The sequence below is a fragment of the Columba livia genome, chromosome 18, assembly GCF_036013475.1.
Source record: "Columba livia isolate bColLiv1 breed racing homer chromosome 18, bColLiv1.pat.W.v2, whole genome shotgun sequence".
NCBI classification, from domain to species: Eukaryota; Metazoa; Chordata; class Aves; order Columbiformes; family Columbidae; genus Columba; species Columba livia.
Window position 1 is genome coordinate 3,012,377 of NC_088619.1, and position 23,826 is coordinate 3,036,202.

Genomic DNA, 23,826 nt, shown 5'->3' on the forward strand with positions numbered 1-23,826 from the left:
TTGTTTCCTTCTAGCGCCAGCAGTACCTCACTCCTCAGGTGCTGCTCATGTGTTTCTCGTTCACTCCTCACTGGTCTGCATCAAGGGCTCCTGCAGCCTGGACTCAGGTGGGCTGTGAACACTTCAGACAGAAGCAGAGCTGCAATAGTGAGCGCAATTGTGTAAGCTGATATTGCTGAAAGGATATCCAAATTAACTTAATAGGTCTCAATTATCACTAACCTGTGTTTGCATCACTGTATACACGGTCCTGCAGTCTTTGAGGTTTCTGAGAAAATTGTCCAAAGCTGTGTGGTCTCCCTGTAAATGAAAGACAGAAGTTACTTAGAAGCTGAGAGCTGTCCACATCTGTGGGTTTAACATACCTTGGCACTCTCTGTGTGTCTTTCACCTGAACTAGAGTCAGGGTGTAATGCATCAGAATAATCCAGCTGAAATGGCTGATAGAGCCCCTGAGACCGTGCCCACTGTTACTCTGCTGTTCCAATCAGAGTCTGAACAAAGGAAAAAGTGTTTGACATTTTCCCATTTCCTTCTTCCCAAAAATATATTGTCTCTTTAACTTGTAGATAGGCTAAAAGCAAGGTATGGGTATGTGAGGAAGGAATGGAGGGGTACACCCATCAGTTGTCTTCTTTTTCTTGCCTGAGGCAATGCCATATGCAGCCTGTTGTGTGCGAGGTGACGAGGCTGACCTTTGAGGTGACCTGCTGAGGAGGTGAGTTGGTGCCACACAGTGTGCAAGAAATGGGCCCCAAGGGTCAGCCCTTCCAGTGTGTGGCCCCAGGCAGGACTCTGCATTTTGTCCACTGCAGAGAAACCAGGAGCAGGTGGTGGCAGGGAATGCAGGTTAAGAGAGATGGCATGATTTAGGGGCACTGTTGATGTGCCGTAGCAATGCTCTGTGTGCCAAAAATCGTCTCTGCCAAGGAACTGCTCATGGTGTGGTGTACTTCTGATAACTTGCTCAGGGACTGTTCAGGGTTTTTGAATGCCAGCATCTCAAACAGAAGCAGGGGAATGACGAAGCAAAGTGATCACCCTCTCTTCCCTCTCAAATGGGAAATAATTTGGGCTGAAAGGACAATGGGAGAAGTATTAAGAATATGTGAGGGCAGGAGCAGGACAAGGATCTGCTGGAGATGAAAGGGAGCACAGACTGGACTCTCAGTAGTCTCCACAGGAATGTCCAGCCTCTGAGTTTACAGGTCCTCAATTCAGAGGTTGCATTAGCTTCTCCCTTCTCCTAGCTGTGAAAAGTAAGAAATCTTGTCCTGCAATGTAATACCCCAAGCTTGATCAGAAAAACAAACAAACAAACAAAAAAAATCAATAACAAGCAAAGAAGGCACTGATCGTAGTGTGTATGCAGAGGAATCTACGGTCTTTATTCTCTAGACATTGAGACACTCACTGAGGTGGGTACAATGACTAATTACAGAATAAAGTGACCAAGAGCTTCACATTTTGTGCATCCCTCAGGTCACTTTTTTGCCTTGTGACATTGTCACTCTTCTCCTTCTATCTTCCTATGAAACTCCCGGCTCTTCGCTCGGAGCTTGTTGACCTGCGACTCTGCAATGTCAGCCCGCTCCTCGGCTTCCTCCAGCTCGTGCTGGATCTTGCGGAACTTGGAGAGGTTGACGTTGGACAGTTCCTCCTGTGCGGGGAGAGGGAGTTGGTGGTAAGGAGCCCAGGTCAAGGGTTTCTTTCCTCCTGCATCTTGGCCTTGAGTGGCTGTGGGACTTCCCAGGGGAAGGCCCAGGGCTCCGTCCCCCACCCACCACTGCTTACACATAAGCCTCACACAGACCTCCTCATTCTCCTCCTTTTAGAAGACACATTGTAAACAGAACACAACAGAGTTTGAACATAATTCTGTCCTGGAATGTGGGAAGGAAACAAACTGGACAGCTGGATATCAGATTTTTTTAACTCTGGAAGTAAACCTTCAACTACCTCTGCAGACAATGAAATGAGGTTAGGAATTTGTAAGAGACAGTGAGTCCATGAGATCTCCTCAGTGTCCATCTCACAGATGCCCTTATCTGAGTTCAGAAGTCCTTGTCTGTACTGAACCATTTTTAAAGAAGCCATGCTCGGACATTCACTGTAGGACTTCCCTTAGTTCATTTCTGATTGCAGCATACCCGGAAAAAGGCACAGATTCCTTGGACAATTCTAAATGCAGTGTACAATGTGGTGTGGGAGAGTACTTCTAAACACCTTCTCTGTCTGCTGAGACTTCCCTGGCAGTATCCAAAATGTGTAATTCCCTTTAGTAGGTAACCATATGCTGTATCAGAAGTATTTTTAATGCAACATTTTATGTGTTCCTAGACACAGAATTCTGGAGTTTTGGCAGGTCATTTATTTCCACATAACTACCAAACTTCTCTGAATTGCAAGGGTTAACAAGCATCTTTTGTAAAGATAGTTATAGCAATTGCAGAATTCTGAAAGTATGTTCTTCTCAAAACTTCTTAATATATTACAGTTCCTTCCTACAGTCAACTTTGTTGTTCTAATGCAAAAAGGGTAAGTACACTTGGCCTCCTTATTACCCATCTTATTCACTCATTCATTTCATGCTCAAAGCCTAGGCTAATTTATAAACATTTCAAAGAACTCACACTTCATTAGTGACTAGTGATACTATCAAGTTTTCTAAGATTAATTTCCTCAGCAACCATGCTACACACCTAGAAAATTTTTTGCCAAGCACTCAGAGTGATACTTACAGCCTCTTCAGATTGTCTCTTATAGGATTTCACCTTCATTTGCAGCTTGTCCACCAGATCCTGGAGCCTAAGAATATTCTTCCGGTCTTCCTCGGACTAAAGCAGTTGGGAAACAGGAAAGACAGTAAATTGGTTTCACGACCACAAGTGTTGGGATTCCACTGGCCAATGAAGTGCAAAAATTTTTACTTCCTGTGAGAGGGTATGCCAGCCCACAGAGGCCTCCTGCCTTACCTGGTAGGTCAGCTCCTTCACCCTCCTCTCGTACTTGCGCACACCCTTCACGGCTTCAGCGCTGCGCTTCTGCTCAGCATCAACCTCCCCTTCCAGCTCCCGCACCTGCAAGGAAAAGCCCATCTTTGGAGCTTCCCTGATGGCTGCTTATGTGACATGTTCACTCATGTACAAAGAGCAGCCCTACGCACTCTGGCCTCCAGCTTCTGGATTTGCTTCTTGCCTCCCTTCAGGGCCAACTGCTCAGCCTCATCCAAACGGAGCTGTAAATCCTTCACCGTCTGGTCCAGGTTCTTCTTCATCCTCTCCAGGTGGGCGCTGGTGTCCTGCTCCTTCTTCAGCTCTTCTGCCATCATGGCTGCCTGATGAGAGCAAAGGGTCAAGGGCTGGACAAAGTTCCAAGGAGAACGCATCCAGCATCAGCAATGAAAGGAGCCCCCGACTCACATCTGTGATGGCCTTCTTGGCTTTCTCTTCAGCATTGCGGGCTTCCTGGATCGTATCCTCCATTTCACTCTGAATTTGGGTAATGTCTGTTTCCAGCTTCTTCTTGGTGTTGATCAAGCTGGTGTTCTGTGCAAAGAGAGAGTTCAAGACCTGTGTTCTGAGGCCTGCAATACCAAGCCTACAGCCTGAGCCAAGTCTATACTCTTCAAGCTTGTGATTCAAACTCTGGACCTCTATTTAAAATGGTTGCTTACAAACTGAGTGTGGGCTCAGGTGATGGGCACTGAGCACACCTTTCCTTCTGGACAGCAGTAGAGAGGCCATTCTAGACCACTACCCTGCCCAATCCACTGTTATGCAGCTGCCCTCTGTGTTTGCTGTGTCAACACAGCGGCTTTTGGTACCACACCCTTACCTGGGTATGGAGGAGCTGCACACGTTCAGTGGCATCCAGAAGCTCCTGCTCAGCCAGTTTCCTCGAACGCTCCGTCTGCTCCAGAGCTGCCCGTAGCTCCTCAATTTCAGCCTGCAACAGGTTTGCTCTGCGCTCCACCATGGCCACCTGCTCCTTCAGGTCCTCCTGTGTCCTCAGAGCATCGTCCAAGTGTATCTGGGTATCCTGAGAAAAAGACAAGAGAAATTGCAAGGTACCAGTGTGTGCTTGCATGACAAAACTGTCAGAAATGTCTCCTCTCTTTCAGCAGCTTTGCTGAACGGACCTTGAGCACTCCCTGGGTGTTCCTCAGGTTCTTTTGTGCCTCTGCAGCCACGCGGTTGGCATGGCTCAGCTGGATCTCCATTTCATTCAGGTCTCCCTCCATCTTCTTCTTCAGCCTCAGGGCTTCATTCCTGCTCCTGATCTCAGCGTCCAGGCTGCTCTGCAAGGACTCCACAATTCTGAGGTGGTTTCTCTTCATCTGGTCAATCTCCTCATCTTTCTCTGCTATCTTCCTGTCAATCTCCGACTTCACCTGGTTCAGCTCAAGCTGGAGGCGCAGGATCTTCCCCTCTTCATGTTCCAGGGAGGCCTGGGCAAGTGGACACAAGCATTTGTAACATCAATAAAGCTACTGCTTGCTTTCTAGGTAATCGCAGCACATTTCAGGAAATCTCAGTTGGCTGTGCCCCACTGATGGAATAGAGGTGCAACTAGCAGGTTTTAGCCATTCCTCCTATTTTTATGCAGACACCAGTGATTATGGGCCTGTACCTCAGCTTCCTCCAGAGCAGCCTGGATTTCAGATTTCTCCTGCTCAATCTGCTTCTTGACTTTCTCCAGCTCATGAATCGCCTTTCCTCCCTCTGCAATCTGCTCCGTGAGGTCGGAAATCTCCTCTGTGGGAACAAACACCAATGGCATGGTCAGGCACAGAGCGCAATGGGACGGGCCCTGTCACACCAAGGTGACAGACATCCCTGCCCTCCTGCAGGCACAGACCCATGTGCAGTGGTGCGTAGTGCTGGACAGGAGAAAGCCCTGCCAGGAGCAGAGGGCCAGGCACTTACGCTGCAAGTTCTTGTTCTCCCGCTTCAGCGTTTCCAGGTGGTCCAAGGACTCCTCATAGGCATTCTTCATCTTAAAGAGCTCCGTGCTGAGAGAGCGAGACTCCTTCTGGGAGGCTTCCAGCTCAGCCTGTGTCTCCTCGTACTTCTGCTTCCATTCTGCCAGGATCTGAAGAGAAACCAGGTGTGAGTTTGGATGTGGCCATCAGGAGGGGATGCTCTGCCCAGGAACCCCATGTCTGGAGCCCAAAAGACCTTGTCAAAGTTCTTCTGCTTCTTATCCAGAGCTGCGCAGGCAGCATTTGATCTCTCCACATCAATCATCAGGTCCTCCACTTCATTCTGCAGCCTCTGCTTTGTCTTTTCCAGGGAGGCACATTTGGCATTCACAGCTTCAACATGTTCCTCTGCCTCCTGCAGGCGCTGTGCCAGCTTCTTCCTGGGAGGTGGTAAGCACAGCTTATAATTGGGGAATAAAATAGGGTTTGTTTTTTCTTTTTCACTACAGTACTGAAATGCATGACAGTATTTTGTGCCATGCTCATGGTGCAGTGCATATTCCAGACAGTCATTTTTCTTCCCATTTCCTTTCCCCAGGGTCTAACTGGCCCTCTGCCCTCTGTACACACCACACATTGCCTTTCCCCTGCATTCATAATCATGTAGCCTATTCTCCTTGTGTTTTTCAAAACTACGCCATTTATAGCACTTATTTCTCTTCCATATAATTCCTCCCCAAGCAAGTTGTACACTTTTGCCTTTCATTTTATCTGTTGTCTCTTCAAAATTCCATTCTAGGTTTCTGCCAACCTTCTCCACCTTCCCCACATACTTGGCCTCCTCCAGCTCCTCCGTGCGCTGAATAGCGTCAGTCTCGTATTTGGTTCTCCACTGGGCCACTTCGCTGTTGGCCTTGGACAGCGCACGCTGCAGCTCCCCCTTGGCTTCCTGCTCCTCCTCATATTGTTCCCGGAGCAAGTCACAGTCGTGGCGAGCAGACTGCAGGGCGTGGGCCAGGGCGTTCTTGGCCTGGGGGAAATAAGATTGCCTTAAGTAGTAGGTGCATGCCGGGAAATTTTCTCTTAGTGGCACTTTCCCGTTGGAATATATCCCAGAGAAATAATGAATAACTGACTACATGAAAAAGAAATAAAAAACAAGGTCTCATACGCTGCCAGAATCCATGAGTCCTGAACTGACAGGGCCTAGATTGCATGACCTAATACAAGTTTTAAACTTTTAATTAGATCGCCTTTGGAACTCTTGAACACTGCACCAAAATAACCCAAAAATATCTTCACCTTTATTTCTTCCTCAAGTTGTCGTTTCAGTTCTTCAATCTGCTGGGTGAAAGCCTGTTTTCCTCTAGACAGCTGAGAAATCAAAGCATCCTTTTCGTCCACCTGGCGTGCAAATTCACCTAGAAACGTTTGCAATGAAGAAAATATTTTAATAGTGAAGAGAGTCATTTCAGGGATTCTTCCATTTCTAAACTAGAGGTGGAATTGCTGTACCAGATTCTGTCTGCAGACGAGCTCTTTGAGCACTGAGGTCGCTGATCATGCGCTGATTCTGTTCTTCCTTTGTTTTAATCTCATTCAGTTGGTCTTCCAGAGTGCGGCACATCTTCTCCAGGTTCGCCTAGGTGTCAATCACACATAAGAAAATTGACTTAATACCTTTATTCTGTCTTAGTTAAGAAATATGGAAAATGTGTCCAGAATGTGTGGTTTACATATCTGGGGAGTGTGTGTACATGCCCACAATTCTGTATATTAGAGTTAAAGGAAAGTGTTATAACCTGATAATAGTTAATAAGATAATAATAAACACAAAGACTACATTGTTTTCAAATTTCTAATAAAAGTATTTGTGTACCTTGGCTTTGGAGACAGACTCCATGTTACTGGCCAAGTCATCAATCTCCATCTTCAGCTCACTCTTCTCCTTCTCCAGCTTCTGCTTCACTCGCTGCAGGTTGTCGATCTGCTCCCCAAGCTCAGCTGTGCTGTCCGCGTGCTTCTTGCGCAGGGCGGCAGCCGTGGCTTCGTGCTGCAGCGTGGCCTCTTCCAGGTCGCGACGCATCTTCTGAAACTCTGCCTCACGCTTCTTGTTCATCTCAATCTGAGCTGCCGTGGCCCCTCCTGCTTCTTCCAGGCGCTCGCTGATCTCCTCTAGCTCCCTGGAGAGGTCAGCGCGATGCTTCTCGGCTTTTGCCCGAGAGGTTCGCTCGGCCTCAATTTCCTCCTCCAGTTCCTCAATACGGGCCTGTGGAACATTAGGGACCCTTCACACTCAGGTCTTCTCCTACCTGACCCGAGACTGGGAGAGAAAGGTAAAGGAACAGAGACTTGCCTGAAGCTCCTTGATCTTCTTCTGTAACTGGATGCCTAGAAGTTGCTCATCCTCGATTTTGCTCTGGATCTGGCTGATTTCAAAGTCTTTCCTGTGGGCAAATCAAACAAGTTAAAGATCAGGGAAAAAAGACAACCATGGCGCAACCAGCCCAGCACTAAGGTGTCCCACAGCCACACTTACTTCTTTAGTTTCTCATCCAGCTGCTGCTTGTCATTTTCCAAGTCCATTATGCTGTCTTGGGCCAGCTTCAGGTCTCCTTCCAGTTTCCTCTTAGCTCTCTCAAGGTCCATGCGCAGTTTCTTCTCTTGCTCCAGGGATCCTTCCAGCTAAAAAGAACAAGACCCTCAGCTCACAATAAGTCAAGTCTAACTTCATACCTGTCCTGTTCTTGATGGATGGCTGTGTGCTCACATCATCCACTTGCTGCTCCAGCTTGGTCTTGGCTTTGGTCAGCGTATTGACTTTGTCCTCTTCTGCCTGCAGGTCATCCAGTGTCTGCTGATGGGCCTCTTGGAGGGCTTTCTTCTCTTTTGTCAGCTTCACAATGGTCTCGTCCAGAGCTGCCATCTCCTCTGTCAGGTTTTTCACCTTTGGGAAGAAGGGAGTAAGGGCAGATATAAAAAAATTCTTTAAAATTTCTTTCCTGGGATAGTGAATTCTTCTGCCTCATACCTTGTTTTCGGTGGCATGTTTTTCCTTTTCAACCTTGGCCAGTGTTAACTCAAGGTCATCAATATCCTTCTTCAGTTCTGAACATTCATCCTCCAGTTTCCTTTTCTTGGCTGTCAGCTCAGCATTAATTTCTTCCTCATCCTCAGCCCTCTCAGTCACCTCTTTAACTTTAGCTTCCAGCTGGATTTTGGTTTTGATGAGCTGGTCACATCTTTCCTCAGCATCAGCCAAAGCATCCGCTTCCTGGTGGGAAAATACCATTTTTAGGGATGTGTTTTTTGAGGGAATATTGAGATGTTTCCTTCATAGTTTAAAGTCCTGGATAGCAATTTTGTAGTTAAAAATTTGGTGTATGTTCTAACAGAATTAAATATAATAGATAATTGATTTTATATTGTTGGTTTTGAAGCAGCCAGTTTTGAAACATTTCATTTTAAAATGAAATAAAATTATTTTCAGTCTACATGAAGCTCCAGGTATTTACATATTTGTGCAAGGTATATAATCAAATATCATCCCATGATATCAAACATTAGAACAAAGTACATAAATTTGGGTTTAATCAAAAGAATGTTCTCACATTTATGAAGTTCTGAGTGATAACCATATGCCAGGATACATATAAATACTGAAGTCACAGTTATGCTTAAATCATGGTTGTATTTCTCTTTTTTCACTCTACTGCCTTTTGGAGCAAGTTTCTGATTTACATTTAGATCACTGTGGCTCAAAATGCTCAGCATTCAGCAGCTTTGGCTTTTCTATGTGAGACCCTCGTCAGATCAGAAGAAAGAAAGTTGCTGAAAGAACTGTCTCTAGACTTTTTTTGCAACAGATGTCCTATGTTATATTTTGTCTCAAGTTTCAGTCTAACAGAAATAATATGAAAGAGAAATTATAATTTTAGCAGTGAGTGGATTATTTCATCTTTTTACAGTTTAAGATTCTCCATAAAAGGGGGCATGTACATTTTCCTATATGCCACATACTCTGCATAGTATTACTTTGAAGATACAGTCTTTTCTGTTCTGTGAATGATTTAATTTAGAAACCACAGCATTACAATACCACAGGTGTATCACATAATGTTATGCAGTGATTCTGAGTAATTTAGGAGGGCGAGTGAGAATATTAAATCCTGTTTTCCCTGAGTTAGGTCAATATTATGACATGGTGATGTTGATTGTTCTGATGCAGTTTAATTGTCTGTAAATGATTGAGACCTCAGCATAACAAATGGAAATGTCTCACTTGTAATATCTTGCCTACAGCCTCCTTATTGAAGCTAGTCATATTTTTAAGAGCAATACTTAATGAAATACAATTGAATTGAATTGAATTGTAATTTGTATGTGTCTTTTGAAACCGTAGATGTAAAATCAGCCTGATAGTCACAGTTCAGTTAAGATGAGGCATGCTGGTAGTACTCACCGCCTGCACTTGGAGCTGCAGGTCATTTTTCTCCTGCACCAGTTTCACCATTTTCTGCTCCAGCTCCTTCCTCTTTGCCTCAGACTTCGCAAGCTCTTCCTTGGTTTTCTCAAACTCTTGTTTCATGTTGGCCATCTCTTTCTCAGATTCTGCGCTCTTCAGCAAGGGCTTGATCTTGAAGAACAACTTCATCCAGGGCCAGTGCTTCACATTCATGAATGCACGGATGTTGTACTGGATGCAGAAGATGGACTCCCTGAAAGGTGAGTCAAATTAATATTAAATATTAATATTAAATATTTAGACCATGGTGACACAACAAGCCAAATTCAGGGAATCAAATCTGAAAAAATGTCTACCTCCTCTCCACCATTCTCTGGTATTCCATTCTCATCAGGAAGCCCCTGCACCTGGCCTGTGTGCGGGTGATGAGCTGTGCCAGCTTCTCATCCCTCATCTCTTCCAAGAGGCCTATCAGCCCAGCTTTGAAGAACACCTTAGGTAAGAACATGAAAACAAGTGCAGTGTATGTGATTGTTGTTCAGTGTAGCCCAGTACCCTGTCCCCCATGGCAGATAATATGGGAAGTGAAGAGAAAGAGCAAAGGCACAGACAATGTATGTAGCGATAGACCCTCTTTTAAGTCTCCAAGTGTCCAGTTATCTCCAGTTGAGGGACTATAATAGCCAGACATTTGGCTCTCTTTTCATTAACCCTTGATTCTTTTATTCAAGAGGTTTGTTCTTCAATTAGGAACCCTTAATTAACCCTTAATTAAATTATCCTATGGCAATGAATTTCAATTTTATTCAAGCGTTAAGTCAATAAGTACTTAGCTGTTTTCTTTTAAACAGGCTATTTGATCATTTCACATACTATCTGGAGGATCCAAGTATCATTCTCAACCCACACAAATCAAAAACACATAGTACTTGAAACAAACAGTTCTTGTACCTTGGTGTGCCCAAATTTGTACTGAGTGTGGTCTATATCAATTGACCCAAGAAGTTTCTCACAAGCCTTCTTGCTGTCAATGAACTGTCCCTCGGGGATAGCACTTGCATTTAAAACTTTGTATCTGGGGGAGAAAATGGAAGGACTTGCATTGGAATTGATGATCTTAAGGGTCTTTTCCAACCAAAATGATTCTATGATTCTATGAATGTAAAGGTTTGTTGTTGAGACCTGTTGACTGGTACACTGCAAGAAAGAGTCTAAGAACTGTTGAGAACATAACGCTGCTGCTAAACATAAACTTTAGAGAAGGCTTTAGTTACCAGAGGTGAAATTTAAATTTCATAAGCTACTCAAGATGGACAAAATGACCCAGTTAGGGGAAGAAGTCTGACCTCTGTTTAAAATCTGCATACAGGACTCTGTTGGGAAATCCTTTTCTGCAAATTCTGATCCCTTCCAGCACGCCATTACACCGCAGCTGATGAAGCACTAGTTCATGCTCCATGGCACCTAAAATTCAGAGCACAAATATATACTATTTTCTATAATAAAGAGGGGAAGAGCTGCATCATACTGAAAACTGTCTGTGTGTGAGTCTTACCTGGAGTTTTTGTTTCATTTGGGATGATGCAGCGTACAAAATGAGGGTGGGTGCTTCTCAGATTGGTCATGAGCTTGTTTAAATTCTCCTGGTAGAGTCATTAACAAAGTTTATATTAGGAAATGTTATTTCCACCATAAGCATCAAGCCTACTGAAGAGATATTGAGATATCGGACAAAAATTAGCTTGCAGAATCCTGAACTGAAGCCCCCTGCACCAGGTTTTCTGACTTCCTACAGATCTTTGCTGTTATTAACTTAGTGTATAGTTATTTTGATTAACCTGTTGAAAACATCATACTCTTAAATATACAATGTCAATGCTTTTAACTGACTGTAGTGTTTCATGAGAAACTATATCCATCTTCCATTGGATGTAACCATAAACTTTCACCTCTATGAGGCAGTTTGAAGAATAATACAGTAGGTAGTAAAGATGGTCATACGGAGCACACCACATAGAAACTTCCTATATTCCCCACTTAAAACAAAAGGAACAAAAAGCTGAGGTTTATATGTCTAGATTACCTGTTTATCTTGTAAAGTAAGATGAGAATAAGGTGAGAGGGATCCCAGCTTTGTCTAGTAATTAAGAGCTGTATACTTATTTATAAACATTTATTGCCTAAAATTAGTGGGGGGAAGCAAGTGCCTCCAGAGGACATCTCAGACTATGTAAATTAAGCAGCCAAAACATTAAGATGGCTAAACACAAGCCTGTCTAAACAGTAGGGTTAGTGGAAGAAAGTTCGAAAACATTACAGAAATGCAACCCAAATGCAGCAGATATTATTTCTCCTACAATATCACCTCTTAAAGTGTTATGACCTGTAATCGTAGGCTTATAGCATTGTTTTTGAATGATACATGCTGGCAATACTTTCCCACTTGCTAGTTCGAGGCACTACAGCTAGGACTATTTTTCTTGGAGCATATACACACATTCCCATGTGCTCTTTCAGAGCGCTGGCTAGAGTCTGTCAGGTGATCAAGAATCTTATGACATCAGATCTGTAGAAAAATTAGGTTATATCAAGAAAACAGTCCTAAATGAAGGATGAATATGGTAATACATAACATCAGGAGAGACTCGGTATTTCACCTGGAAGAAGTGTATGGAGCAGCCAGGCAGAAGGACTTGGCCATGACAAAGAACTGTCAAGTATCTAACATCTTAAAAATCCAGAACCCTAGGAGTGGTGATATTTCAGCCATAAGAGATTGATCCCTGAATTATGGAGAAAAACTAGAGATATAAATTGAGTAAATAGGTCACCCTCTAGACCAGTGAGCGGAATGTTGTTAAAGGGCAATAAAAGATTCTGAAGTCAGAGGTGGACATCTGAAGGAAATCTAGTATATTTTACATGTATTTTAGAAATCTTCTGTGTGGCATTCTTCTGCTTGGAAACTTTGTCCTGGGACAAGTGGACAAAAAGAAAGGTTGTGCATTTACTGGAATGGAGCATAAATAGATTACGGTATATTTCTTCCTAGCACAATATGGCCCAAGAACTTCAGGTTCTTTTAACACAACTAAGCCAAAAAAAAAAGATTGGCCATTTTAAATGGTACATTTACTCCTCAGCAGGAAATAGTGAAATCTCTACTGTACCCGGAAAAGAGCTGAGACAGTCTGGAAGGAAGAACCTTTCTTCTTGCTACCTTTCTTCCCAGCACTAGCCTCTGCAAAATTGAAAATAAATTAATCAGATTTTAGATGTTTGCTTTTTCCTTTTATGATTCCTTTTTGTAAACTGTACATCAGTAAAAATAAGGGATTCATAGAACCAACCTGCTTCAGCTCCACCATAATTGGCAAAGAGTAAGGCCAATGTTTTCAGTGACGATTTCTGGTACAACCCAATGACAGTTTCGTTCAGAGGGTCCTTGTTCTTCTCCAGCCAGCCAGTGATGTTGTAGTCCACCGTACCCGCGTAGTGTATCAGAGAGAAGTGAGCCTCAACCTTCCCTTTGGTAGGTTTGGGTTTCTGAAAGTTAGCGGACTTGCCCAGATGTTGGTCATAGAGCTTGTTCTTGAAAGAGGTGTCAGTTGCCTTGGGGAACATGCACTCCTCTTCCAGTATGGAGAAGATGCCCATGGGCTAGGAGAAATGCACAAGGGAAACACACTGTAATTTAGTTTTCAGGGCAATAATTACCTTCACCTAGACTGAGTAGTGGGACACAGACTGAGATATACATCAGAAAATATTATTATTAAATTACTTTTTTGCTAGAAAGTGAGATTAAACATGTTGATACTTAGATTTTTTAACACCAAATGAGTCACAAAGATTAAGAGAAATTAATTTAGTTTGTATTGAGTACCTACTTTATAAAATCAGAGCACTACTTCCTTATCCAGAGGGACTCAAAGCACACACAGGTGTGTTAGACAAATTGAACATGAGCCAGCAATACACCCGTGTGGCAAAGGCAGCCAACTCATCCTGGGCTGCTTTAAGAATGTTACCAGCAGCTCAAGAGAGGTGATCCTTCCCCTTTACTCTGCTCTGCTGAGAAACATCTGGAGTTCTGTGTCCAGCTCTTGGCTTCCCAATACAAGAGAAATGTGGACATGGCAGAGACAGCCCCATGACAGGCCATGACTGGAACGTCTGACATACAAGGAGAAGCTGATAGAGATGGGACTGTTCAGCGTGGAAAAGAGAAGGCTCTGTGGATCTTATCAATGTGTATAAATATCTAATGGGAGGAGGTAAAGAAGACAGAGCTAGAGGTATCTAGTGACAGGACAAGATAGAACAGACATGAATTGAAATAGACAAAATTCTATTTAAACAGAAGAAACGTTTCTTTACTGTGAGTGGGGGCAACAGTTGGAACAGGTTCCCCAGAGTATCTGTGGAGCATCTCCCTTGAACATATTCAAAATCCAACTGGACATAGTCTTGAGCAACCTGCTCTAACAGACACTGCTGTGACCAGGGGAGGTGGACTAAGTCATCTCCAGAGCTGCCTTCATACCTCAGCAGTTCTGTGATTCTGTGGTTCTAACTACTTATCATCCTTCCAGCCACTGAACTTCCCACCCATGTGCAGTACAACCGCCTTCACATGGACAGTCAAAGGATGCACATCTAAGTGCGACTCTGTGCTGACAGTTATGTATGTCCATCCTCTAGGTCAATTTTCCAAAGATATAGATATTCTGCCATACAAGCACAAGTCTGTTAGAGCTGAAAGGTGAGGAGGACATGCTGAGCTGGAAATTGACTCTAGTTGTTTTGGAAGAGCAATCTTATTGTGAGTTTGGTGATCTTTTGACCCTTGAAAAGAGATGAGTACGGACTTGCTGAGAGAAAGCTGTGTGAAATCTCTTTCATGTCTCACTTAACAGAAAAAATAAGCTACACAGCAAGGTATTTTGAATAACAAAAGCTGAATTTTTGTGTATGAACATAGATGATCTGTTTGAAAAATGAGATGAATTAAGTATAGAATTTCCATGTGTGTAATGCATTTGAACAGGGAAGATACCTTCTCAATGAGCTCAATGCAGGCAGCCAGGTCCATCCCAAAATCTATGAATGTCCATTCAATTCCTTCCTTCTTGTACTCCTCCTGCTCCAGCACGAACATGTGGTGGTTGAAGAACTGTTGCAGTTTCTCATTGGTGAAGTTGATACACAGCTGCTCAAAGCTGTTAAACTGGAAATAAAATAAGAAAGACCTGTATGTACAACATGTAACAATCTCATCCTTTAAAAATAGGGAATGCTGTTATCTTGGCTTCTTCATCAAGTCTGTGCATTTCTCCAGTCTGCCTTATGTCTATGTAATGAAATGGAGAAATACATCAAATCAGTTGTCCACAAGGAATTATTTTTTCATTGATAAAAATGTGAAGATAAAATCTAACTGCTGTACAATCTGAGACTAAATTATAGGAAGAAAAAAATGTTCAGTCTATTGTGATATACATGTTTTTACACTTTGTCCTTGATAATTTAAACCAAAGAATTTTTCTGACTGGACCATTCTGCACTTTTGAGTTGGCATATTTTAAAGTAAGACCGGTGCTTTGAAAGGTCATTTTGTGCTTCATGACCAAAAAAAAAAAAAAAAAAAAGGCAAATAGCTAAAAATAATTATGTAATAGTATTATGTCTTCAAGAATATATCTCACAGAGATCCTTTGTTACTTACATCAAAGATCTCAAAGCCAGCAATGTCCAGGACACCAATGAAGTACTGTCTGGGCTGCTTGGTATCCAGCTGTTGGTTGATGCGAACAACCATCCACAGAAACATCCTCTCATAGACAGCTTTTGCCAGGGCACCTACGGCATTGTGCACCTATAAGAAAAATAAACATCTGGAGTTACCATACAGAGCAGAGGACAATCAAAAGGTTCTTGATTCAAAACATGTTTCCAGGTTAACACATATTTCTCACCTGCTGCGCAGTTTGACCCTTGGTCACATATTCATTCCCAACCTTGACACGGGGGTAGCAGAGGGCCTTGAGCATGTCAGCTGAATTCAGACCCATTAAATAGGCAGCCTTGTCAGCAACTAAAAAGACAGAAGAAAAAGGAAGAATTTAGTGCCAAACAGACTTTGAATCTTGGAATATTCTCTAAAGGCTGCACAGTTTAGACTTGTGCTCTTTGAAATCTTTTGATAGAATCTTGGTAACATCAAAGTCATTGTTACACATATTAGACTTTTCAGTAAGAATTTTTAAGTCTGAAAATCTTCACTGAAGCATGTAGAAACTTCTCCTGGCACAAAATTGAAAGCTGCAGCTTGCCAGTCTGAATATTTGTAGCACATGTGTAGCTCAGGAGTTGCAGTGACAACAGTCAAGTACGGTCTACTTTCAGGTGATCAAAACCACCCAATGTTTAGGGTAGACACAGAGGGGCTATCTCTCTTCTCTTTCTGAGCTTTGGTTTCTAATGTTCTGTAAAACTCATTGGTTTTCATACTTTTACCTATGGTATGTCACACCTTCTGCCTAGTCCTTTTGCAAGAGGAACCATTGCTCAGATAGCTGGAGACAGGAGTTGTAGGTCATGTGCCAACACAGGAGAGGAATCAAATACACCTCTCACACCAGAGTTCCCTGAGTGCCTGACAGATGAGGGTGAACGCAAATGGTCCCTCATCCTGTTACACTGAACCACTTGACTATTTCACAATTGCAAGCCATATTTCAACACAGGTGTGACTAATAGTGTTACAGGAGGGACATCCATTGCTCATGACTCCCTGGAAGTATAAAAAGGACAGTCTAAACTGTTGATTGTTCACAGCATAAAAAAATCCTGAGCTCAGAGAACTTATGTATTGATAAGAGGACAAGGAACAGTTTTTTCTGGCTCATAATTTCCTTGGATCCTAAAATCCAACAAAGAACAACTTTTGCTGTCTTTCATATCCATAGTGGCTTACAGAAAGATTAATTATCAAGTGTGATAATACCTTCTGTGCCATCAGGCTCTGCCTGCTCCTCTCTTGGTTTCTGCTTGAACTTCAAATTCCCATAGTGCATGACGGCCCCTGTCAGCTTGTAGATGGCAGTCTTTTCATCAGCAGTGAAGCCCAGGATGTCAATGGCACTCTGGTAATACAATCACCAAAGTGAAATATTTGCGTGTTCTGTGATGTATGACCTATGCTTGCTGACCTTTTTTGTAGGCTACTTACATCTGTAGCCATCAGCTCTTCCTTGTCATCAATGCTGGGAACCGTGATTTCACCTTGACTCACAAAAGGGTAGTCATATGGGTTGGTAGTGATGAGGAGCATTTCTGAAAACAAATAGGTCCATGGGTTAACATTAATTGTTTTTGTAATGTAGTTAAATGTTGCTCAGTGATCTTCTCCACAATGCTGTGATGCCTCCTACCAATTAGCTCCGGCTTCTTGTTGGAGGTGACCTGATAGAAGATGTGGTAGCTTCTTTCCGCCTTGAGCTGGAAAGTGACTCTGGACTTCTCCAGCAGATCTGGCAAGGAAGGCAGAAGAGTGAGGCACAGGAATGCACATGGAGGTGGGAATTTGGGAAGGAACGGAATCAGGCCAGGAGAGTCTCTTACAAGTTTCAATGTCTGCAGAAGCCAGTTTGCCTGTGGCTCCAAAGTGGATTCTGATGAATTTGCCCTGTTAAGGAGAAGAGGCAACATTTCAGCCTAAATGCATTTAATTGCCATCCTGTTATGTGAGAATACCACTAGCCCATCACTACTGTTATAAATGAGGAGGGATTTTGTCCAAAGCAACAACTTACAAAGCGTGAGGAGTTGTCGTTCCTCACAGTCTTGGCGTTTCCAAAGGCCTCCAGCAGTGGGTTGGCGCTGATGATTTGATCCTCAAGCGTTCCCTGCAGGATGATAAATATTGCTGATTATCCTTTCCAAAAATCATGTCAGGAACAGACAAAAGCTTTGATTCAAGCCAACATTTATTAATTTACCTGCATTTTGCCAGGCTCATCCTTCTTCTTCTCCCCACTGGCTGCAATTGTTGCAAAGTACTGGATGACACGCTTGGTGTTCACAGTCTTCCCTGCACCGGATTCTCCGCTGTCAAAGCAAAGAGAGAAGCAGAGAGCGTGTGGTCAGGCAGGAGATCCCCTGGCACCGGGCAGCCCCACGGGGACCCAGCAGGGAGTGTACGTACGTGATCAGGATTGACTGGTTCTCGCGATCTGTGAACGAGACAGAATTAAAGATGGTGTTAGTGGTTGACTTGGGTAACGCTGAGCTGAATGACAAGTAAAGCTGTAAATGTAAGTTAGGGATTCTTCAGAAAGTCCAAGAGTAGTAATCCAAGTAGTCCAAGAGAAGCCAGTTCCCTGCCAGGTCCTAGCAGCAGTAAGTACAGACCCAAATGGATGCATAGTGCTCCAAGGCACGTGGTCCTGAGTCAAGCTGTGCATCCACCTGCCCTTCACACAGTTCTCATAATGAAATCTAATCAAACTGCCTAGTTGCATTCAAAATGGTGGATTACATGGAATAATAACTTCTTCTTTCCTGTCACTGAAAGGAAGTAGCAAACTGTGTCAAGTACTATTTCTGTAGTGGGAGAATGAAGAATTTAATACAATAAAGTGTAAATAATATACATTCCTGAGGCCATGTGTGCTACTGGGTCACTTTCACTTGAAATGAATTCCTGCATAACTCAATCAAGTGCCCAGTCAAGCATCTTGGCGGTGTTTTTAGCTGGCTTGTCACATGCTCCAGTGAGATCAGTGGGGCTTTTCAATTTAAGTTGCTGTGAGAGAGGTCAAACACTCACCAGTCAACATGAACTGATAGGCGTTGTCAGAGATGGAGAAGATGTGTGGAGGGGCCTCACTGCGCTTCTTGCCTCTGTAGGCCAACACCACCTCCGGGTTGTACACCGGCAGCCACTTGTAGGGGTTGACGGTGACGCAGAAGAGACCCGAGTAGGTCTGCGAGGAAGGGACACAGCACGTTGCCTTCCCCTGAGCCTGGCAGAGCAGTTCTCCCAGCTCCCCAAAGGAAGACTGCTGCTGGTACTTACGTAGATCATCCAGGCTGCATAACGCTCTTTGAGGTTGTACAGCACAGCGGGTTCGTGGAGGTGGGTCATCATGGCCATGTCCTCCACTTTGTCATACTTGGGAGGGTTCATGGAGAAGACTTGATCATCCTTGACGGTCAGGGTCTGCCAGGGAAATGAAAGATCCATGAATGTCAGCTAAAATCTCAGAGTGGGAATCAAATAGTGTCCTGCAGTCTTGTTTTTCACTCACCTCTCCAGCTTCAGTCTTGACAGTGACCTTCCCTGATTCCCTACTCTGGATTGTCCCTTTCACAAAGGATTCCTTGGGATGCACCACAAAGACGGATGACTTGGCATCAAACGGCTTGTTTTGGGCTGCAATTCTCTCCTTCTCTGATTTTCGGAGGTAAGGAGCCGCCTCCCCAAAAACGGCCATCTCAGCATCTGACGACATGTCTGCACTTTATTGAAGGTGCGTCAGCAGAGGATTCTAATGGGGAGGAACAGTATGGCACTGATTATTTCCATCTATTCTGTACAACTGGGAAAAACTTTACATCCTGTGTCTTCGTTTCTCTTCAGACTCTGAGTGTTTGCAACACCTAACATGAGCTAGCTGAAGACTAAATTTTTACGTCAACTTAGAAAATAAGAGGTTTTAATTGTTGTAGTCTAGGTTTTCAAACATTTGAGAGAGCATTTCAGAACTGTGGATTTGGTGCTTTGAGAACATTCTGTCTGTAATAAAGAAGTGAATGTACTGAACAAGTTTTAGTAAGATATCACTATAAGGAATGGAAATACAGTTAGGACATTTTGATAAAAGAATGAACAGTGAAGTAACATTTCTGGGAATGGTAGTGCAGGTGACCTACAGTCTTGGAAAACATTGAACCTGTGGGACAGTTACCTATTAAATATAATGGTAACAGGAGGTGAGAAATTAATTATTTTTGCTAAGAAAGTTGTCAAACGAAATGGTAAGCTTTGTGACCTTTTAATATTCTGCCACAATTAAATTTGTTGTATGCATTTGTCAATCTTCCGTACAATATCTAAATAATTTCAGCCCCAAAGTTCTGACTTGGGTGACATAAAATTCAAGCATTGAAGTTGGATTTGCCAAGCCTGTATTAAGATCCCAAATAAATACTTACACACACACACAAACACACAAATACACAAACCTAGGAACAGGTGAGTTCTCAAAACTTTTAAAAAATAACAATATTTTTTTCAGACACTTTATTAAACACATAGTTAGCTACATTTACCCAACTGCACTTGAAAATTCTCCAGCTGTGTTAGTAAAATCTATTCCCTCTTTATTCATTAGGTAATATGTGTATATATATATATTTTTTTTTTTTTTTTTTGTCTGAAGCATAAAAATGGATATCTAAGCAAGCTCTGGCATTTTACAAAGATGGTTAGAAGATCTGGATGTTCAGGTTATTTATTAATTCATGTATTCTCATGGAGAATGCAGAATTTTGCACTTTTTCCTGCTCTGCTCATCTTGGTCCAGTTCTGCTGTCATAGCAAAGATGGGAAGCCAGCACAGCTTGATCCTTGTCAGGTGAGTTAAGCAGAAATGCAGAATTCCCCCATGGGGATTTTCTAGTCTGCCATCAGTGGCCAGAGACTTCAAACACAGACACCTGAAAACCTTGGGCACCCTACTACCTTCTACATTAATCACACTAGGTTTGAATTTAGGGTGAAACAGTGATCCTTCCAGAAATCCCACCTGAAAGCATCTTCCTCTGCCCTCTAAGGATTAATAAATCAGGTTCTTACCTCCTGTGACACCCGATGGGTGGCTGGCAGGCTGGCAGCTGGTCAGTACCGCAGAGCAGAAATGGCAACTCCCTACTTGCTGCTGCACAGAAATCCAGAGTGAAAATGTGCAGGTGCCTTGAAAGCAGATTTAAAACCTGAGCAGAGAAATTGAGTGCCCTCCTGGAAATGGGCTCTGGAGGCAGCAGGAATGTTGTGGCACAAAAGGGCACCATCCCCTTCCTGCGAGCCTGCGGCCTCATACACTTACCTTGAAGCGTTCCGTGGAGACGGGGCAGATTTGTCGCAGGGACGTTTTATACTATCTAGTCGCAGATGCTACAGATGCCTACTCTTTCTTCGGTCAAAAAATTTTTGGCAAACCTTCTTTGGTAAAGCATTGTCTGGCAAACTGAACTAAGGGCATAATTGTCATTTGACATGACTAGATATAATTAGAAAATTTTGATGTCTTACTGACTATATGAATACATCTTCTATAAACAATCTGACAAGGGTGTTAAGGCGGGAATCCGGACTAGTCAAGGCACTTAGAGAACTTGGATGCAGGACTTATGGATTCTATTGCTGGCTTTCCCACCGACTCACTGTATGACCCAGGGTGGATTGCTTGGTATGTCTGCACTGCAGATACCCCAGCTGTACAATAGAAAAAACAGGATGTTAAAAGATAAAATAGCATTATGCAAAGCTTTTGGCAGTTATGCTGGTAAAATCCTGAAAGCGCAAGTGCAGCTGTATAACAAGGGTCACGGGCACAGCAGGATGGCCACAGCAGCAGTGAGAGGCTGGCTGCTACCTGGGCTTTTCAGCTGGTGTCTCTGACAGAGACGTGAGCCGGCTTTGGGGATATCAGGAAGAGTGCACGCGTACACACACAAAGAGGCACATGCATGTGTGCCTCTCTGTACACAGTTCAGATTGCATATAGGTGGGAGATTCTCCAAGCAATGTTGTTGTGACCCTGTGCACCACTGTGTTCTGCTGAGACTTCTGATCTGCAGGTCAGTGCTAGCGAGCAAGAGATGCTCCCTTATTTTGCTGGCAACTTTTTAGCTTATCCAGGTGTTCCTGTGCCTGTAACCATAGTAAAGATAACCTGATCTAGCCCCAATGGTTTTTCCTCCCTTCAACTGATAGAAAAATCCTCTGGTCAGCCATAGCTATACAAATAATTGGACATATGCCCAAACGCATCACCTCAGCATGCAGTCCCAGATGCTCTGCACCCCATACATCCTCAGTCCAGCCCTTCCATTCCATCACAAATATCTTCCATGCTTACACATTCGCACAGTTCAGAAGAAACACAGTGATACCTTTGCCAGAGCACTGGGGGTGGGAGGTATGGCTGTACAATGCTGGTAGAGTGAGGGGAATAGGGATTTGCTGGTAGTTCCAGGCAGAGATTGATCTAGTTTTAGGAAGGGGGCACTGTCTTGTGAGCTGCTTTAAATTCTGTCAGATTTAAACACATTCTTAGAATCATTTTGTTCGGAAGAGACCCTCAAGATCATCAAGTCCAAACATAACCTAACTCTGGCACTAACCCATGTCCCTAAGAACCTCATCTATGTGTCTCCTAAACAACTCCAGAGATGGTGACACCACCACTGCCCTGGGCAGCCTGTGACAATGCCTGACAACCCCTTCCATGAATAAATATTTTCTAATATCCAATCTCAGCTGTCCCTGGCACAACCTGAGGCCATTTCCTCTTGTCGTATCACTTGTTCCTGGGGAGCAGAGCCCGACCCGCCCTGGCTCCAAGCTCCTTTCAGGCAGTTCAGAGATCAGAAGGTCTCCCCTCAGCTCCTGTTCTCCAGCTGAACCCCCAGGTCCCTCAGCCGCTCCCATCACACTTGTGCTCCAGCCCCTCACCAGCTCCGTTCCCTTCTCTCAACTCGCTTCAGCACCTGAAGGTCTTTCTTGTCATGAGTGGCCCAAAATTGAACATAGAACAAAACTGAACACAAAACTGAACACAAAACTGCACATCCTGCACAACACAACAGCAAAATCCCAGAAAAACTTTACTGAGAAGACTAGCTTTGTCATTGGCCAGTGCATATTCAAAGCTTTTTGTTCCCCAAATTCAGGTGAGCTAGCCTAGCACACTCAGCTAGAAATTCCATATAGCCCATGGTCCACCTTGAAGTCATCTGTCCCAGTCTCACAGCACTGCATGAGACACATTTGCCACATAATGCTGAGAGCAGGGCCCCACAGAAAAGCAACAGCAGCTGTTTAATACTTAATCTGCTGCTACCAAAGGATGCTGCCTTTACAGTGCAGATGTTACAGCTTCCCTGCGAACAAGAGACCAGACCCCTCTCCCCAACCTGAGGGGAGAAAACCCCCAGCTCTCACACCCTGGGAGAAGCCTCAGCCATCCCTTGCTCTTCTTGCATGATCTTCTTAACCCCAGGCTCTGAGCTGCCAAGACCTCTCTGTCCCCTCCTCGGCCAGGACCGACAGCCCCTGGACACCACGTGTCACCCCAGCACCCGGGGACTCAGCTGCAAGAGCCCCTCGGATCACAGTTGTGTTTTGGGTCCCACTGGAGGGAGGTGGCCTGGCCAGCACCCCTTGGTGCTGCTCCCCAGACAGGCAGGGCTTCAGATGTCCCCCTGTGCTCGCTGTTTCCCACCAGCTCTGGGCTCTCCTGAGCAGGGTGCAGAGCATTTCCATCAGCCTCCCCAAGCCCTGAGCGTGGAGCTCAGCAGTGAGCTCTGGGTTTCGGCACCAAAAACTCTGCACTGCGATGCTGCAGCCCTCGTTGGAGTGGGCTTTACAAGCACAGAACATTGCATGATGCTGGGTATTGGATCAGATCAATGCACCATCCATGGACGTATTGTCCATTGAGCTCTTTAAATAAACAAAATGCCAATGACCAGGATAAAAAGAAGAAGAAGAAGCTTTGGAAGAAGGGGCAAGGCAACTCAAGAGTACTACAAGGATGTTGTGAAGTCATTCAGGGAAAAAATTAGAAGGGCCATAGCCCAGTCAGAACTGAACCTAGGTACTGCAGTAAAAGAGAAAAAAAATGCTTCAGTAAATACATCAACAACAAAAGGAGGGCAAAAGAATATCTCTACCTTCTGGTGAATGCAGGAGGAGACATAGTGACAGAGGATGAGTGAAAGGCTGATGTACTAAATGCCTTCTTTGCCTTGGTCTTTAATAGTCAGACCAGTTGTGCTCCAGGTGCCTGGCCCTGGAGCTGGGAGACAGGGATGGGGAGCACAATGAAGCCCAAATAATCCAGGGGGAAATGGTTGGTGACCTGCTACACCACTTAGACACACACAAATCCATGGGACCAGATGGGATCCACCCAAGGGCTCTGAGGGAGCTGGAGAAGGTGATCACTAAGCCACTTTCAATTATTTATCAGCAGTCCTGGCTAATCACAGGGGTCCCAGTTGACTGGAAGTTGGCAAATGTGATGCCCATCTACAAGAAGGGCTAGAAATAGGATCTGGGGAATTACAGGCCTGTCTATCTGACCTCGATGCTGGGGAAGGTCAAAGAGCAGATCATCCTGAGTGCTAGCATGTGGCACATACA

At 44.0% G+C, this 23,826-nt stretch overlaps 1 protein-coding gene and 1 long non-coding RNA gene across 20 annotated transcripts in view; one reads left to right on the forward strand and one right to left on the reverse strand.

Annotated features, from left to right (window-relative positions):
- Positions 1-23,826, forward strand: part of LOC110364326 (uncharacterized) — a 189,539-nt gene that overhangs the window by 146,905 nt on the left and 18,808 nt on the right. For 8 of the 19 annotated variants that reach the window (XR_010466963.1, XR_010466964.1, XR_010466969.1 and 5 more), the window contains 3 exons: positions 2,787-2,978; positions 9,533-9,649; positions 9,784-9,887. This is a non-coding gene — a long non-coding RNA (uncharacterized LOC110364326). The remainder of the gene's footprint in view (positions 1-2,786; positions 2,979-9,532; positions 9,650-9,783; positions 9,888-23,826) is intronic. The other 11 variants (XR_010466960.1, XR_010466958.1, XR_010466957.1 and 8 more) reach the window with 3 other exon arrangements.
- Positions 1,359-23,771, reverse strand: LOC102095538 (myosin heavy chain, skeletal muscle, adult). Its single transcript, XM_065034472.1, has 39 exons — positions 20,254-23,771; positions 18,704-18,943; positions 18,472-18,615; positions 18,223-18,379; positions 17,599-17,626; positions 17,393-17,501; positions 17,207-17,299; positions 17,016-17,079; positions 16,826-16,924; positions 16,624-16,727; positions 16,399-16,537; positions 15,368-15,486; positions 15,118-15,267; positions 14,449-14,619; positions 12,740-13,049; positions 12,560-12,630; positions 10,945-11,032; positions 10,736-10,853; positions 10,341-10,464; positions 9,746-9,882; positions 9,387-9,642; positions 7,956-8,198; positions 7,695-7,871; positions 7,464-7,609; positions 7,281-7,371; positions 6,804-7,193; positions 6,440-6,566; positions 6,227-6,345; positions 5,758-5,954; positions 5,181-5,364; positions 4,929-5,094; positions 4,633-4,757; positions 4,142-4,450; positions 3,838-4,041; positions 3,423-3,548; positions 3,167-3,337; positions 2,976-3,080; positions 2,742-2,837; positions 1,359-1,660 (listed from the first exon to the last, which is right to left on the reverse strand). The coding sequence occupies exons 2-39, from the start codon at positions 18,905-18,907 to the stop codon at positions 1,508-1,510; spliced, it is 5,814 nt and encodes a 1,937-aa protein (XP_064890544.1). The 5' UTR covers positions 18,908-18,943; positions 20,254-23,771; the 3' UTR covers positions 1,359-1,507.